Source organism: Panthera onca, chromosome B1, assembly GCF_046562875.1.
Source record: "Panthera onca isolate mPanOnc1 chromosome B1, mPanOnc1 haplotype 2, whole genome shotgun sequence".
Classification (NCBI taxonomy): domain Eukaryota; kingdom Metazoa; phylum Chordata; class Mammalia; order Carnivora; family Felidae; genus Panthera; species Panthera onca.
Window position 1 is genome coordinate 154,777,255 of NC_138342.1, and position 14,243 is coordinate 154,791,497.

At 40.8% G+C, this 14,243-nt stretch overlaps 1 protein-coding gene across 3 annotated transcripts in view; it reads left to right on the top strand.

Annotated features, from left to right (window-relative positions):
* Positions 1–14,243, top strand: part of INTS9 (integrator complex subunit 9) — a 109,137-nt gene that overhangs the window by 83,664 nt on the left and 11,230 nt on the right. For all 3 annotated transcript variants that reach the window (XM_078445577.2, XM_078445578.2, XM_078445579.2), the window contains 5 exons: positions 280–391; positions 2,631–2,811; positions 6,659–6,719; positions 10,181–10,352; positions 13,378–13,502. In XM_078445577.2, the coding sequence (XP_078301703.1) occupies positions 280–391; positions 2,631–2,811; positions 6,659–6,719; positions 10,181–10,352; positions 13,378–13,502 (651 nt within the window). The remainder of the gene's footprint in view (positions 1–279; positions 392–2,630; positions 2,812–6,658; positions 6,720–10,180; positions 10,353–13,377; positions 13,503–14,243) is intronic.

The window sequence follows — 14,243 nt, forward strand, 5'->3', positions numbered from 1 at the left end:
GCTGAAGTCGGACTCTTAACTGACTGAGCCAGCCAGGTGCCCCGGCATAGAACTCTTTTATCATGGCTGTAAAGTTCCCTCATGCCTCCTCTCATCTGTCCCTATCCCCAATGGGCAGCTACTTAACTGTTCACTGACAGACTTCATTAGAGGAAGTAAGGGAACAGGACAGTGATGAGCCAAACACAGAAAGAGCAATGACTATTCTCTTTTTCCTTCACTACTTGCACTTCCCATTTCCTTTTGAAGTACTGAGCGTAGTTCTCTCTGGTTTTTCAGCCCATGGACCAAGCTTCTCTCAAAAACAGCGACGTTCTCGTTCTGACAGGCCTCACCCAGATCCCCACCGCCAACCCGGATGGCATGGTGGGAGAGTTCTGCAGCAACCTGGGTATGTGTCCAGCTCAGGCCATGAACAGGATGAAATGTGCTAAATTTACTTTTCAGTTCTTGCTTCTGTAGCATTTTGTGTTCCTTCTCTTCACGTTCACCCCCTCTGATACCCCGGTTCAAGGTTTCCCCTGCCCCGCCTACTCTACCCTTCCTGCCCATCCTTCAAAGCTTGCTGTTGTCAGCAAAAGCAATTCTTAAACAACATAAATCTGAAGAATGTAAGAATGGTTGTAAGGGTAAATTCAAATGTTTAGCACGTTTATGCAACAGATACTCAACATTCTCCCACTTGATTTATGTTGAAAATTCTTGTTTGCTCTGTGGTGGGATTTGGGGGCAAGACGGGGGTGCATACAGGATAGCAGTTGTCAAAAAAGGGAACAATCACATCTTTGCTTGTAAGTAATAGCACAGAAAAGACTTAATACTTTGCATTCACAATAGCAATATACTTCGCAGATACATTTTTCCACCAATATTTGGTCAGTGTTGTTTTTTTCTTTGAGAGAAGACTAAATTTGGAGAAGAGACTTGCTACCCGGAAGAAACGTATGTTTCTTTGGATATAATTGTCAGTAAAATCTAGAAATCCTGCCTTTCTTTTAGAAAAGTATAGGTTGCTTACTGTCTTAACATGGGCTGCTGTAACAAAATGCCACAGACTGAGTGGCTTAAAGAACAAACATTTCTCACAGTTCTGGAGGCAGGGAAGTCTGAGATCAGATTGTCAGTGTGGTCAGGGTCTGACCAGTGGAAGAGGGCTCTCTTCCTGGCTTGCAGACACCCGCAAGTGTGTCCTCCCTTGGCCGAAAGAAGCAGCTCTCGTGTCGTCTTCTTCTTATGAGGGCAAAAATCCCATCATGGAGGCTGTACCCTCATGGCCTCATCTAAACCCAGTTACCTCCCAAAGCACCCCTGACCCAGTACCATCACATTGGGAGTTAGGGCTTCAATATATGAACTTTAAGGGGATACAGATGTTCAGTCCATAACAGTTGCCAAAGAGGAGTTAATGAGCTCAGACCTTTCACCCCTTTCACACAGTTTATTCTTCCTTGAAAAAAATTATTGGACTAGTCTCAAATAGCACCCCTGATTTGTATGTTTTGTTTGCTTATTGTCTAGAATCACAGACTCAAAACACTTTAGATCTGAAAGGAACCTTGCATCTAATCTACTGTTTCTTAAGTCCACTAACCACTTGCCTCATGATCAGTGAGGCCACTTCTTAAAGATGCAAATTTGAGGGCCCATCCACAGACCTAGTAAGTCAGATTCTCTGGGGACAGGAGAGACCCAGCAGCAAAGTTGCATTTTCAACATGTTCCCTGGCAATTTTCACACTTACGAAAGCTTGAATCTAGTCCACTCCTCTCATAACCAATCAGGAAACAGGCCCAGCCAGGTTTCAGTGACTTACATGGGGTCCTATAGCATGATGAATGCAGGAGTAGATCCAGGCCTCTTGAGCCCTGACCACTGTCTCTCCCCTCGGTACCATACTCTAGTAATAGCAAGTCAACCAGTACTCCAAGTACAGCGTCTGGGAGAACCCATATGTCAGGGTTGGGAACAGAGGAGGATACAAGACACCAGAGGCTTCAAGATCTACACCCGAAAGCTCTGCGTTTCAGTTTGTTTTGGAAACTAAACAAAAGAGAAACTTAAGAGGGCTTTGATATTTTTTTTCTTTTGTAGCCAGTTATAACTTCTAATATAATTATACCATTAAGTTGCAAGTCCTTTTTGATAACTTGTTTTTAAGTATTTAAAGTGTAGAGGATGTTCTTACAAATAACACATTAATGAAAGAAAATGCCACTAAAATGAGTCAAATGGAAAAACTTGGCCTATTTCCTTATATGTCATACAGCAGTGGTCAGAGACTGAACAGAGACAAATCCAGCAAAGTTTTGAGCAGGAGCTAAAAAGAGAAGGAGCTTGGAGGGTCTGTCCTGAAGTTCGGCTGCCATTGGTAACCTTTAAAGCCCAAACCCTTAACTGCACACCTTGTTCCCAGGGACTGAGACGTCCATTAAAAACCCAACTGATTGTTAGGCTCTGGATTCTCCCACTCTTGTGCTATTCTTCAAAAGAAGCAGATCATTGTACCTGAGAAATGAATTGTATGAACAGAAGTAGGAAATGAAAGAAATCCAAATATTAAAGTTTCTTTCTACCTTTATAAAACTGTTCTTCTGACACCACTGTTTTCTCTCTGACTTCAACTTTTCTAGCACTGACAGTCCGGAATGGAGGAAACGTGTTGGTGCCCTGTTACCCTTCTGGAGTGATCTATGACCTCCTGGAATGCCTGTATCAGTACATTGACTCCGCCGGCCTCTCCAACATCCCTTTCTACTTCATCTCCCCCGTGGCCAACAGTTCACTTGAGTTTTCCCAGATTTTTGCTGAGTGGTATGTCTGCATTCTTCTCCACGATTCAGTACATTCAAGCAGTAAGAATAAAATGGAAAAAGTTTTTTTAATGAGAAAAGTATAGGGGCGGCTGGGTGGCTCAGTTGGTTAAGCGTCCAACTCTTGATTTCGGCTCAGGTCATGATCTCACGGTTGAGCCCCGCATTGGCTCTGCGCTTAAGACTGTCTCTCTCTCTCTCTGTCTCCACCCCACCCCACACCCTGCTCACTCACGTGCATGTCCACACACTCTCATTCCACACATACGCACTCTCTGTCAAAAATAAAAATATAAAGGGTTTTTTTTTTCTCACATTACTATGAGACTTTGATTTTGTTGTCTTTCCATGTCTGTGATGTGAAAATTGTATTAATGAAAGCCAAATCTGTTACATTGCTAGAGTTTGGAGGAATAGTTGTCAAGGAAGGAAGGATGAAAGGCAAAGGGTTAACTTAGCACTTTCAAATTCAGTGACAAAATATTATACATTTATCTTCTCCCATGCTACCCTCTGCCTGTTACAAAGTGAAGTGACATTCTAGAGGCTCAAAAAAAGCCCAAGTTCATGTTGTCTGGAATTTCTAATACCAAATCTGATGATAAGAAAAGCTAGGTTCTTTTTCATTTCAATAGCATGATATTTGATAAAACTAAGTTTTATTACAGTAGGAAATTGTTTGATCCAGCTGAGATGGGTAAATTATTGAACAGTATGAAGTTAGTGAACCTTTTTAGGATTATTTAGATGCATGTTTGAATCTAACTCACCTGTCCCAAAAAAGGGAGGGATGAGGGAAATACAGAACTTTTACAGTCGACCTTCAAGTGCCTTAGAGTGGTGTTTTTAGACGGGGGCATGACACTTGCATAGGGTGTGTAATCCATTTTGATTGTATGGTAGTGTAATGGACACAGTGTTCTACCAAGTTTCTAATTAAGAAGGGATTTGTATATCATTCTGTCCTAACATGTTCTATATGCTGTCTCCCCATTCCACCTTCTTAAAGGGCATTTTTTCCTCCCCTTTTAAAAGTTGTAGTCAAGGACTTTTTTTCTCTATCTCCATTCAGACAAACTTCTCCATCTTGTGTGCATGTTAGTCATGTTTGTCCGTAGGGCCGTCACTTTATTGGTACCTGTTGAATTTTATCCTTTGCATTGGGTCATTTCTCCCCGAGCATAGGAAGTTAATCTTGAAACTAGTAGTCCAGCCTAAGGATCACTTGCACAATTAGCATGTTCTGAATTTCTTCATCCAGATCCTTAATAAAAAACTCCAGCCAGCCCTGCGAGGCCTGGGGGATGGTGTGCTCCTCAAAGCCACTCCGTCCCCACTGTGTGCTGTTCTTGTCAAAATGATATCTTACGGGCTAGAAGTCAGGACCACTCTAATTAGAGTAGGTTGTTTTTGTTTCTGGGTGTTTATATTTGTTCGTTTCTAATATATGTGTAATACACACTTACTATAGAAAACGATACAAGTTACAGAAAACAGGAAAAACTGAACCTGTAAACCCACTATCCAGAAGTAATATCACTGTTGGCATTTGGATGGATTTCTTCTTTCTATATGGGGATCATACCAATTATTTAATTTTGGATCCTGCTTTTAAATATTTTAATTTTCTTTTTTTAATGTTTATTTTTGAAAGAGAGACAGAGTGCAAGTGGAGGAGGGGCAGAGAGAGAGGGAGACACAGAATCTGAAGCAGGCTCCAGGCTCTGAGCTGTCAGCACAGAGCCCGACGCGCGGCTCAAACTCACGGACCGCCCGAGATCATGACCTGAGCTGAAGTCAGACACCCAACCAACTGAGCCACTCAGGTGCCCCCTGCTAATCTCACATTTTTAATGTGAGATTAGAGGATTAAAATAAAACTTTGAGGACATAGTTTTTACATGAATACATTATTACATCATTTGTATACTGTATTATTTATTTAACTGTTGTCTTATTGTTGGACGAACAGGCTTTGCCCAGTTTTTTCCTTTTAGTAATAAATCTTCAATTAATATCGTTGTATGTATATACGACTGCATCTTTTGCTTTAGGTAAATTACTAACAGTGGAATTACAGGAACAAAGAGTATAAATATGTTTTAATGTTGATTATACAAATCTCAGTTGCTTTCCAGAAAGATTTTTGTCTTCTGTAAATTGTTCCTCTTGCCCATTGTCTTCTGTAAATTATCCCTTTTTTACTGATTAGAGATGTTATACTTTTCTTACCAATTTATTTGAACTCTACTCTTTGTTATACATCTGCAGATATTTTTTTCCCCTTCTTGGCACTTTGGATTTTAACTTTGATTTGTTTTTTAAATAATAAAGTCATTACTTTGGAATAATTTTGAATTTACAGAAAAGTTGTAGAGGTAGTACAGAAAGAACTATATACCTTCTACTTAGTTTTCCCTAATGGCCACATCTTACATGGCCATACACATGTATCAAAACCAAGAAATGAACATTAGCACACATTATTAGCTGAACTACAATCTTTTTCAGATTGTACCAGTTTTCCCACTAATGTCAGTTTTCTATTCCAGGATCCAGTCAAGGATACCACAATGCATTTAAGTTATTGTTTTGCTTTGTTTTGTCTTGGTTTTTTTTTTTGTCAGAAATACTTTAGTTTTTTTATATATTGATACTAACTAATGCAACATAGTATCCTTTGCAACAATCTAAGAAACCTTAAATGAAGATCTTCTATTTGTCTCTCTTCCTGACTTTAAAAAGTTTTGTCTTCCTGATTAGATATTATGTATAATTCTATGTATATAAATATATGTAATTTAGATATTATAAGGTAACCCTCCAAAAATATCTTCCTTCCCTATTTACATCTTCCTCCAAAAAGGATATAAAGTAATGTTTTTTAAAACAAGATTAAAGGAAATTTTAAGTGTAGGAAAAATTAATAAGTTGTATTCATGAAGTTCATATAAAACCCAAACCCTGGAGTCCTGAACTACTCCCCAAAAAATAGGATCTGGTAGAACTGTTGAAATACTTTAATACTGTTTTAGTAGAATTCTTACAAGTAGTCGTGAACAAACATGCGTTATTACTACATAACGCCAAACCTACAGAACACCTGTCTTTTGAGTTATCAGTTGTTAACTTTGGCCACAATTGCTTTATTCAGACATCTCCATTTTTAAATGTCCGCTCTGTCTAGGAAAGAAATATAGACTACCTGAAACATTTATAGAGTCTCCCAGTTGAGATACCACGTTACTCTCCAGTTTCAGTGACCAGTGTTGCTTAGTGCATGTGCAAAACAGAAAGTTGGGTCTCTGAAGAAAGCCTGTCACTTTCTCCTCAAAAGTGATCACTACTAATGCAATATGATATTTCAAATTGGATCCTGGAGCAAAAAAAAAAAAAAAAAGACATTAGTGGAAAAACTGGTGAAATCCAAATAAAGTCTGGAATTTAGTTAGTTGTAATGCACTAATGTTAATTTCACAGTTCAACAAATGTATCATGCATGGTTATGTAAGATGTTAACATTAAGGGGGCCCTGGGTAAAGGGCCCAAGGGAAGTCAGTACTGTCTCTGCAACTTTTCTATAAATCTAAAATTATTCCAAAATAACAAGCTTATTTTTCAAGGAAAAAATGTACTCAGGAATTTTAATGGTTAAAAAATGCTCACAAGGGTCTTGTTCTGAATACTCCCGTACGTAGATCCTGGCTTTCAATCACAGTGAGATTGGATTGGTTAACAGGAAAATTTTGAATACGCTTTACTAGTGTTTTTGCTGCTACCACTAGGTGGCAACAAATGATCCTGTATGCCCTACCCTAACAGGCTCATCCGTTTTTCCTCTTTAAAAGGCTTTGTCACAACAAACAGACTAAGGTGTATCTCCCAGAACCACCTTTTCCTCATGCAGAGGTAAGAAATGGCATTATTGGGTCAAAGCAAGAAAAAACTGTAGATAAATGGATGATAACATGTCACTAGATTATAGAAATCCTTAGGTAAACTCATATAGTCCCTTGTTTCCCATGTGAGATGACCGCGAAGTACTCTAACTCAAGATATGTTACTTTCTCTTCTCATTAACACATTCTATTGCCAGTACGTGTCTGCAGTTCATAACCTACCTCTGTTCTGTTCACTGAGTGTTATCTGACCCCTACTACTAATTTCTTTGCATAACAACAGATTCATTTATAGTCAAAGTCTTCTTTCCAGTTAGTCATGTTGATCATAGATGTGAAGTTTTAATGATGAAAATAATAACATTTAAGTTTTTAAAAAATAGAGGGTCAAAGGTACAAACTTCTTCTAAAATAATTCATGGGATGTAAGTACATCATAGTGACTGTAGTTAACCATACTGTATTGCATGTTTAAAAGTTGCTGAGAGCAGATATTAAGAGTTCTCAAAAAAAAATCTTTTGTAACTATCTATGATGATGGATGGTAACTAGGCTTACTGTGGTGATTTTTTTTCCACAATATATATATTATTGGACACTTGAAACAAATACAATATATATAACGTGACAACATAACATAGCCAGTTTTGTTTTCATTACATTTTTCACCAAACAGTGTATCATGGATATTTTTCTGAGTGCCTCCTATTATTATTATTGCTGCCTAGTATTCCATAGCATATCATATGAACATATTATAATGTACTTAACCATTCTCTTACTATCCAACAAAAGAGTTACTCCCAATTTTTTGTTACATTTTTAAAAAGGATGTTTAAATTGGTATGAGCCACTTTAGGAAACTGGCAATATCTGCTAAAGCTGAAATGCTTCAGCAATTTTTTCCTGAATTATATACCAAACAGAAATACATGGGTATGTCACCAAAAGACACAGACAAAAATCTTCAGAGCATTCTTGGTAATAGTGCTGAAATATACCTAAATGCCGTTAATAGTCAAGCGGATTTTGTGGTATATTCTGTACAATGGAATACCTTACTTACATCAGTGAGAATGAATGAATTCCAATTATACGAAGTTATGTAAACAAATCTCATAAACATCATGCGAGTGAAAGAAGTGAGATATAAGTAGACAGTGTGATTTTCTTTATATGAAAGTTCAAGAACACACAAAACAATTCTGTGGTATCGGAAGCCAGGATTGCAGTTATCCTGGAGGGTGGGGTTGGAGGCAGTAGTAAGTGGAAAAGGACAAAGGGGAACCTCTAAGAAGCTGGTCACACTGCTCCTTAGTGTGCAGTTGGGAACATGGACTTTTCAGTTTGTACAGACTTCATCCATCCACAGATGTCTGTGTGGATGTGCTTGTATAGGATTTAGTTGGTTTATTTGTTTTACAGTTAACTGTTTGATTCAGCGTAAATAGCAACAAATGTCCCGCTATTTTAAATTTGACAACTCCTGCCACCCCTGCTTATTGCTACTCCAAAGGACCTTTATGAGCCAGAATTTCATGCGGAAGGTTCTGACAAAGTCATGTTTCAGTCCGCACATTCCGTTACAGCAGCCAAAGTTTTTCCAAGCTTTGTCATTACCACAGTGAACTTCAGGCTAGAAATGCAGTGATGTCTGAAAATTAAGCGTGGCAAAGCATACTTTATGGTGGACTTTACCACTGAAGGCTGGTTTTTTCTCCCCCCAACAAAAATTAGCTTTTTTTTGTTTTCTAAGAGTGTTACTCTACGTTTTTACCCACATATTGTCACAGATTACTTTTGTCCCATTTAGTTAGGAATATGAAAAGAACATAGTTGCATGATCAGGGTTCCTGAAACGCACTTGCCTACTTTAGGATATGATGGAGTTGACTCAGTATTGTGACCAGTGCCAAAGAGAAAATATTCTAGCCTTAGTACTGATAATTAAAAAAAAAAAAAAAATTTTTTTTTACAGAATTCCTACCCTACAGCTTCATTGCCTATACAGTTGGACCTTAAATAAGTACAGAGGTAATGAATGGTCAAATGTAGTAAGTCAGCTAGAAAGGTAGCTCCAGTGGGCAAAAGAAAAGAGATGAATTTATCTTAGTTGCTATGCATTGATCAGTAGAACTTCAGGAACTGTAGGTAATGCCTAAAAAGTGATTTAAGTTGTGTGCAAAGACCCACTGCTATTCTTAGAATCCCATTCGTCTCCTTGACGGCAATGGATACAGTAGGCTTAGTCTTTTAGACAGCGCTCACCCATTTCAATGGGACAAGTAATGATTTGGGGGCAGATCAGTTATAAAAAGAATGTCCCTTTTGTTTGTATATAACTTGGAAGGGAGGTGGGAATTCAGCATTTGCCCCATCTTTACTACAACATATCCCATCCAAACCAGGGATGCCTGGCTAAGATCTCTAGAGTAGTGTTGCAGTGTTACCAGTAAAAGCAATCTCTCTGAATTAAAAATTAAATCTTTATAGTGAAGAGAGTTTAGCTTCCATTTGGGGGTAGTCCCATTCCGGCCACACTTCACTATTTGGGTGACTTCTGTTGGATTTGGGCTCCCCTCTTATGCATTATTGGTTGGTTCAGGATTAACTTATGTCACAGACTATTTCTTTATCTATTAGACAATATCTCAGGGCAGTATTCCCTTTGATCTAGCTGGCATTTAAGGTCTCTGAAGTCTGGGTGTTTGTCATCTTACCTTTTGGTGCTAGAGTAGGGAGGTGGAGGCAGGGCCAGGGCAGCAGGAAGAGCTGCTGAGCCATGTCACAAGATGCCATCTGTGGCTGTAACTATATGGTGTTGCCTTGAGTCGGTTATGACGTTGGGAGAGAATTGCCAGGTATTGCTCTGGAAGGGAGATCATTTGATTCAAAACGTACACTTTTGAGACAAGTCTGAGGCTGTACATGGCCCACTTCTTACTACAGCTCTCTGCGTAGGACATCTCTGGGAGGACATCACACTCCCAAATTTCTGAAAGCCAATTTGGCCTTTGTCTTTGGTAAGTTGCTGCAGTAACTTACATCTCAAGAGATGGTCCTGTGCAGGTAAACAGTTTTTCTTGTGTGAAGTGTTTATTGTTGACAGAACTTGGTGAGTCACATGTTTGGGGAAAATTACTTGTACTTCAAATAATAACTGATCCTGGGAACTTCTAGGGCCGGGACTCCCGAGTGTCAGGAAGCTCTAAAGGAAGGGTTAGACTGCATCAGGCCTTTAACAGCCTGAATAATATGTTAATACGTACCAGAAGGTTGTATCTGTTCAGAAAGTCACATTGTACATAACAACAACAACAACAACAACAACAACAAAAAACACAATCTCCCACAAATTCTAATCAGATTCATTTGTATTCTTCCTTCTGCTCATGCTCCCATGCTGTGCAGTCCTTCCCTCCACCTGGACAGGCTAACATCTCTTTGTGTGCTTCCCTGTACATATTGTAGCTCATTCAGACCAACAAGCTGAAGCACTACCCGAGCCTCCACGGAGACTTCAGCAGTGATTTCCGGCAACCGTGTGTGGTGTTCACTGGGCACCCCTCCCTCCGATTTGGGGACGTGGTCCATTTCATGGAGCTCTGGGGGAAATCTAGTCTCAACACCGTCATATTCACAGGTAAGTAAACAAACAAATAAAACCCTGCCCTTTCCACTGGGACTTTCACCCAGTGCACCGACCAGGACAAAATTTTCAGTAAGGCATAAATATGAACACTCATCTGACGTAAACCACAAGGGAAAGAGTAAAGCAAGATGGACTGTTAGGAAACTGTACTGGACAAAGCTTTCATACCCATTTTTCGGAGATTTTTCCGTGAGGCAGATTTCTACTGAACTGCTTTTGATAGGATTTTGTAAGCTGTTTCAAGAACGGCAGTAATCCTAGTAACCACTCTTGTGTTACCCTTTAGGAATTATTTCTTGAGTTGGGTTTTTCTCCTTTGGTTATAGTTTGCTCTGGCTTACACTGTTTTTTCTGGAGACAAACCCCTCAGAGTAAAACAAATCCTTTAATGAAGCCAAGCAGGGGTTTTACTTAATCACTATATTATTTTAGCAACTTTAGGTCTTCAGACAGCCTCGGGATTTGGAAATCTTACGGGCAATTGAGTGGAAAACCTTGATCTGAATCTGTTCCAGTGTAGTATAATCTAAGCCAAGTTACCTCACCTCCCTGAGCCTCACTTTCTTCATCGTAAAATGGGATTGTTGATGGCTCCTTCCTTGGGCGACTCTGTGTGTTTACTGAAATGTTATCAGAAGGCACTTCATGCAGTGCCTGGCACATAAAAGTTGTTGAGAAAGTTATCAGTTGATTTCTTTCTCATTGCTTTTAAGACTTGAATGATGGAATAGAGTCTAACTGTGCCCAAATCTTCAAGATCAGGGACACTGGGGCCCTTTCCTGTGCTCAGCCTGTTTGTGAGGAGTGCCAGAGGCCTCCATCACACCACCGGTCAAACAAAGTTGGCTTTATTGATTCATTGCAGCTGAGAAGAACACATGGGGAAGTGGGAGGCATCTCAGAACATGTTGGAAAGAACTTATGGATTTGGACTTGTGTTGGGTGATTTTGAGGTAGGTTCACAGATGTGGGACACTGCTCTGGATTGGCCGCTGTTAGGAAGCAGGAGTGGTTAAATGATTGAATATCTTAATAGTTCTTATCTAGAAGGCAAGAAGAATGGAGCCAGGATAGGGTAATGTTTGCTCCTTTTGTGGTTCGAGAACAGTGTTGTGGTTGTGTGTTCAGGCATGATTATGGAGGGGTTCTTGTTTTTGTCTTGATCCATTGTGGTCACCAAATGGCTATGTCTGGTGTTAGGGTTCTGTGAAATTGTTGATGTCCAATAGGAGAACAACATGGCCTGGCCATGACTGACAGGCCGGCTCCAGCTATAACTCCAAGACCTGGTAGAAAGTGCCAGGAGAGCTCAGAAAAGCAGCTTCAGGGGCTTCTTGTCTTTTTCCTAGGCCCCCTTTTGGCCAAAGGCAGAGGAAGTCAGGTCACAAGACATTGACCCACAATACCCAGAACCTCACCATGGCCAACTTTTGCTAAGCAAGAGGTATTCTGGAGAACATTGTAGTAGGACTAAAGGTGGTCTTTCATTCTTTTTGAGGGGTTACTGACTCTGATATGACAGTGGGTACAGTATTTTTATAGGCACAGTAAGAAGTGTTTGCTGTAGTATAATTTTTCCTTTAGCCAGCTAAGAAGAAATCAAGGATTGTTTGATTGTCCATAACAACCCTGGTAATGAATTTAAATCTAAACCCATTTTGAGGGACTTTCAGAGCAGCTATGTCATGTATGATGTCTGGTCACGTCAGAGATGAGTTTTGGACCACTTTTTTGGATTGTATTACAGCTGTGGGAAAGTTGTAGCTCACATAGTACACGTAAAAAGGGAGTCAGTTTTCTCCTAGGTAGCTGTCCTTGCCTCATATTTGGGGGGTTCTTCTTAGAGAAACAGGAGCCACCAAGGGGAAGTAATTGAAAAATCGGGAAGTTCCAGGGTGCCTGGGTGGTTCATTCAGTTAAGTGTCTGACTTCTGCTCAGTTCATGATCTTGCAGTTCGTGAGTTTAAGCCCCACATCAGGCTCTGTGCTAACAGCTCAGAGCCTGGAGCCTGCTTCAGATTCTGTGTCTCCCCCCCACTCTCTGCTCCTCCCCTGCTCATACTCGCTTGCTTGCTTTCTCGAATAAACATTAAAAAAAATTTTTTTTTTTTAATAAAAATCTGGAAGTTCCATCAGTCATCCTTAATGCACTGGGAGAGTTAATGGGATGGGTAAATGTAAGCCAGAGGGCTGTAAGAAGTGATGTCCTCATGGGGGCACAGGCTGTTGTGAGTCTAAGTATTATATTTCACACCAGAAATGTAATCTCTGCCACACAGGCCACAGTGAGTAGTTCTGGGTTTAACAAATGGGCTGTCATGGCAAGCGTGGTTCCCAGTCACTGCGCACGCCATGCTTTGCCGAGAGGAGCATGACAGTTGCAGCAAAAGCATCTGTTGACATGAGGCCAGGGTCCTTTTCTCATGTCTGCCCTGTCAAGTCAGTGGTATGTCATTTGTCTCATACCTGCTTGTTAACTTCGAGCACTTGATTCGAGAGGCCTGTGCCAGGTTTCCCCACTGTGAAGTCAGTTTTTACATTTAATCAGTATCTTGGGTGGGGGGACACTTTGAGACTATGTATCCTTGTCTTCCTCAAATTTTTATCTAATTTTTTTTGCATCTATTGATGATCCTGGTCCGAAGAAATTATTCCTGTGATGCTTGCCAAATGATAAATTTTTTTTTACTTTCATTGTTTACATTTATTTGGCATTCTGTTGCAACAAAGAGTTTTCCCTTCTCCCCCATTTACTTATGTATCCCCTCATTTATCTCCTCCGTCTCTCTGTGTTGAAAATCTTGAGCCCACACCCACCCGGGGAGAGGTTCATCCTGGCCTCTCCCCGTCCTTACCTGTGAGTAAGTGACCCTCTGCAGTGATCAGGAATCCAGCTCCCGCCAGCCTCTGCACTTCGGTACGGATCCTGCCTGGCCTTGACCACACCAGCCGCCTCCTCACTTGGTAGCAACTCTGTTGCTTGCATTTTAAATTTTCCTTTTTGTGCTCCCATTAGAACCTGATTTCTCCTACCTGGAAGCACTGGCTCCCTACCAGCCCTTGGCCATGAAATGCATTTACTGCCCCATCGATACGCGACTGAACTTCATCCAAGTGTCAAAGCTGCTCAAAGAAGTACAGGTAAGGAAGGGAAGTGCTGGTGTCTCCCCATGGCCCTGATACAGCAGGGAGTTTGCGGCAGGGCGGGCTGTCTGGCTGCGCTTCTTCCCTTCCTCGCGTCTCAGGGAGTCCTGAGTCCGCAGCATGCTGGCACGTGTGCCGGTCACTGCCCCCCTCCCCCCACCCCCCGCCCCGCCCCAGGTAGGAGGCTTTAAGACCTGGAAGCAGTTTCTGTTCTAAAGAAATCATAGGTGGAAGGGAAGGAAAGCATTAGCCTGTTATTTTTGATGAGGACCGTCTGTGTCCAGTCAAAAGCAAATCGCCCCGTCTCCCCACCAAAATAGCCCTAGAAACAGACTCCTCAAGCCGAAAGGCAGTTTCACTGAAACCTGTACTGGTTCCTCGTTGCAGATGTGGGTTAGTACCATGGACACTGTTATTTTGCTTTTTTTTTTTTTTTTTTTAATTGTTTTTTTTTTTTTTAACATTTATTTATTTTTGAGACAGAGAGAGACAGAGCATGAATGGGGGAGGGTCAGAGAGAGGGAGACACAGAATCTGAAACAGGCTCCAGGCTCTGAGCTGTCGGCACAGTGCCCGACGCGGGGCTTGAACTCGCGGACCGTTAGATCATGACCCGAGCTGAAGTCGGCCGCTTAACCGACCGAGCCACCCAGGCGCCCCTGTTATTTTGCTTTTTGTTAGGGGTTTGTTTTGATTTATTTTTTGTGGCTTCTGTTTGTTTTTTCCTTTTGCATCTTC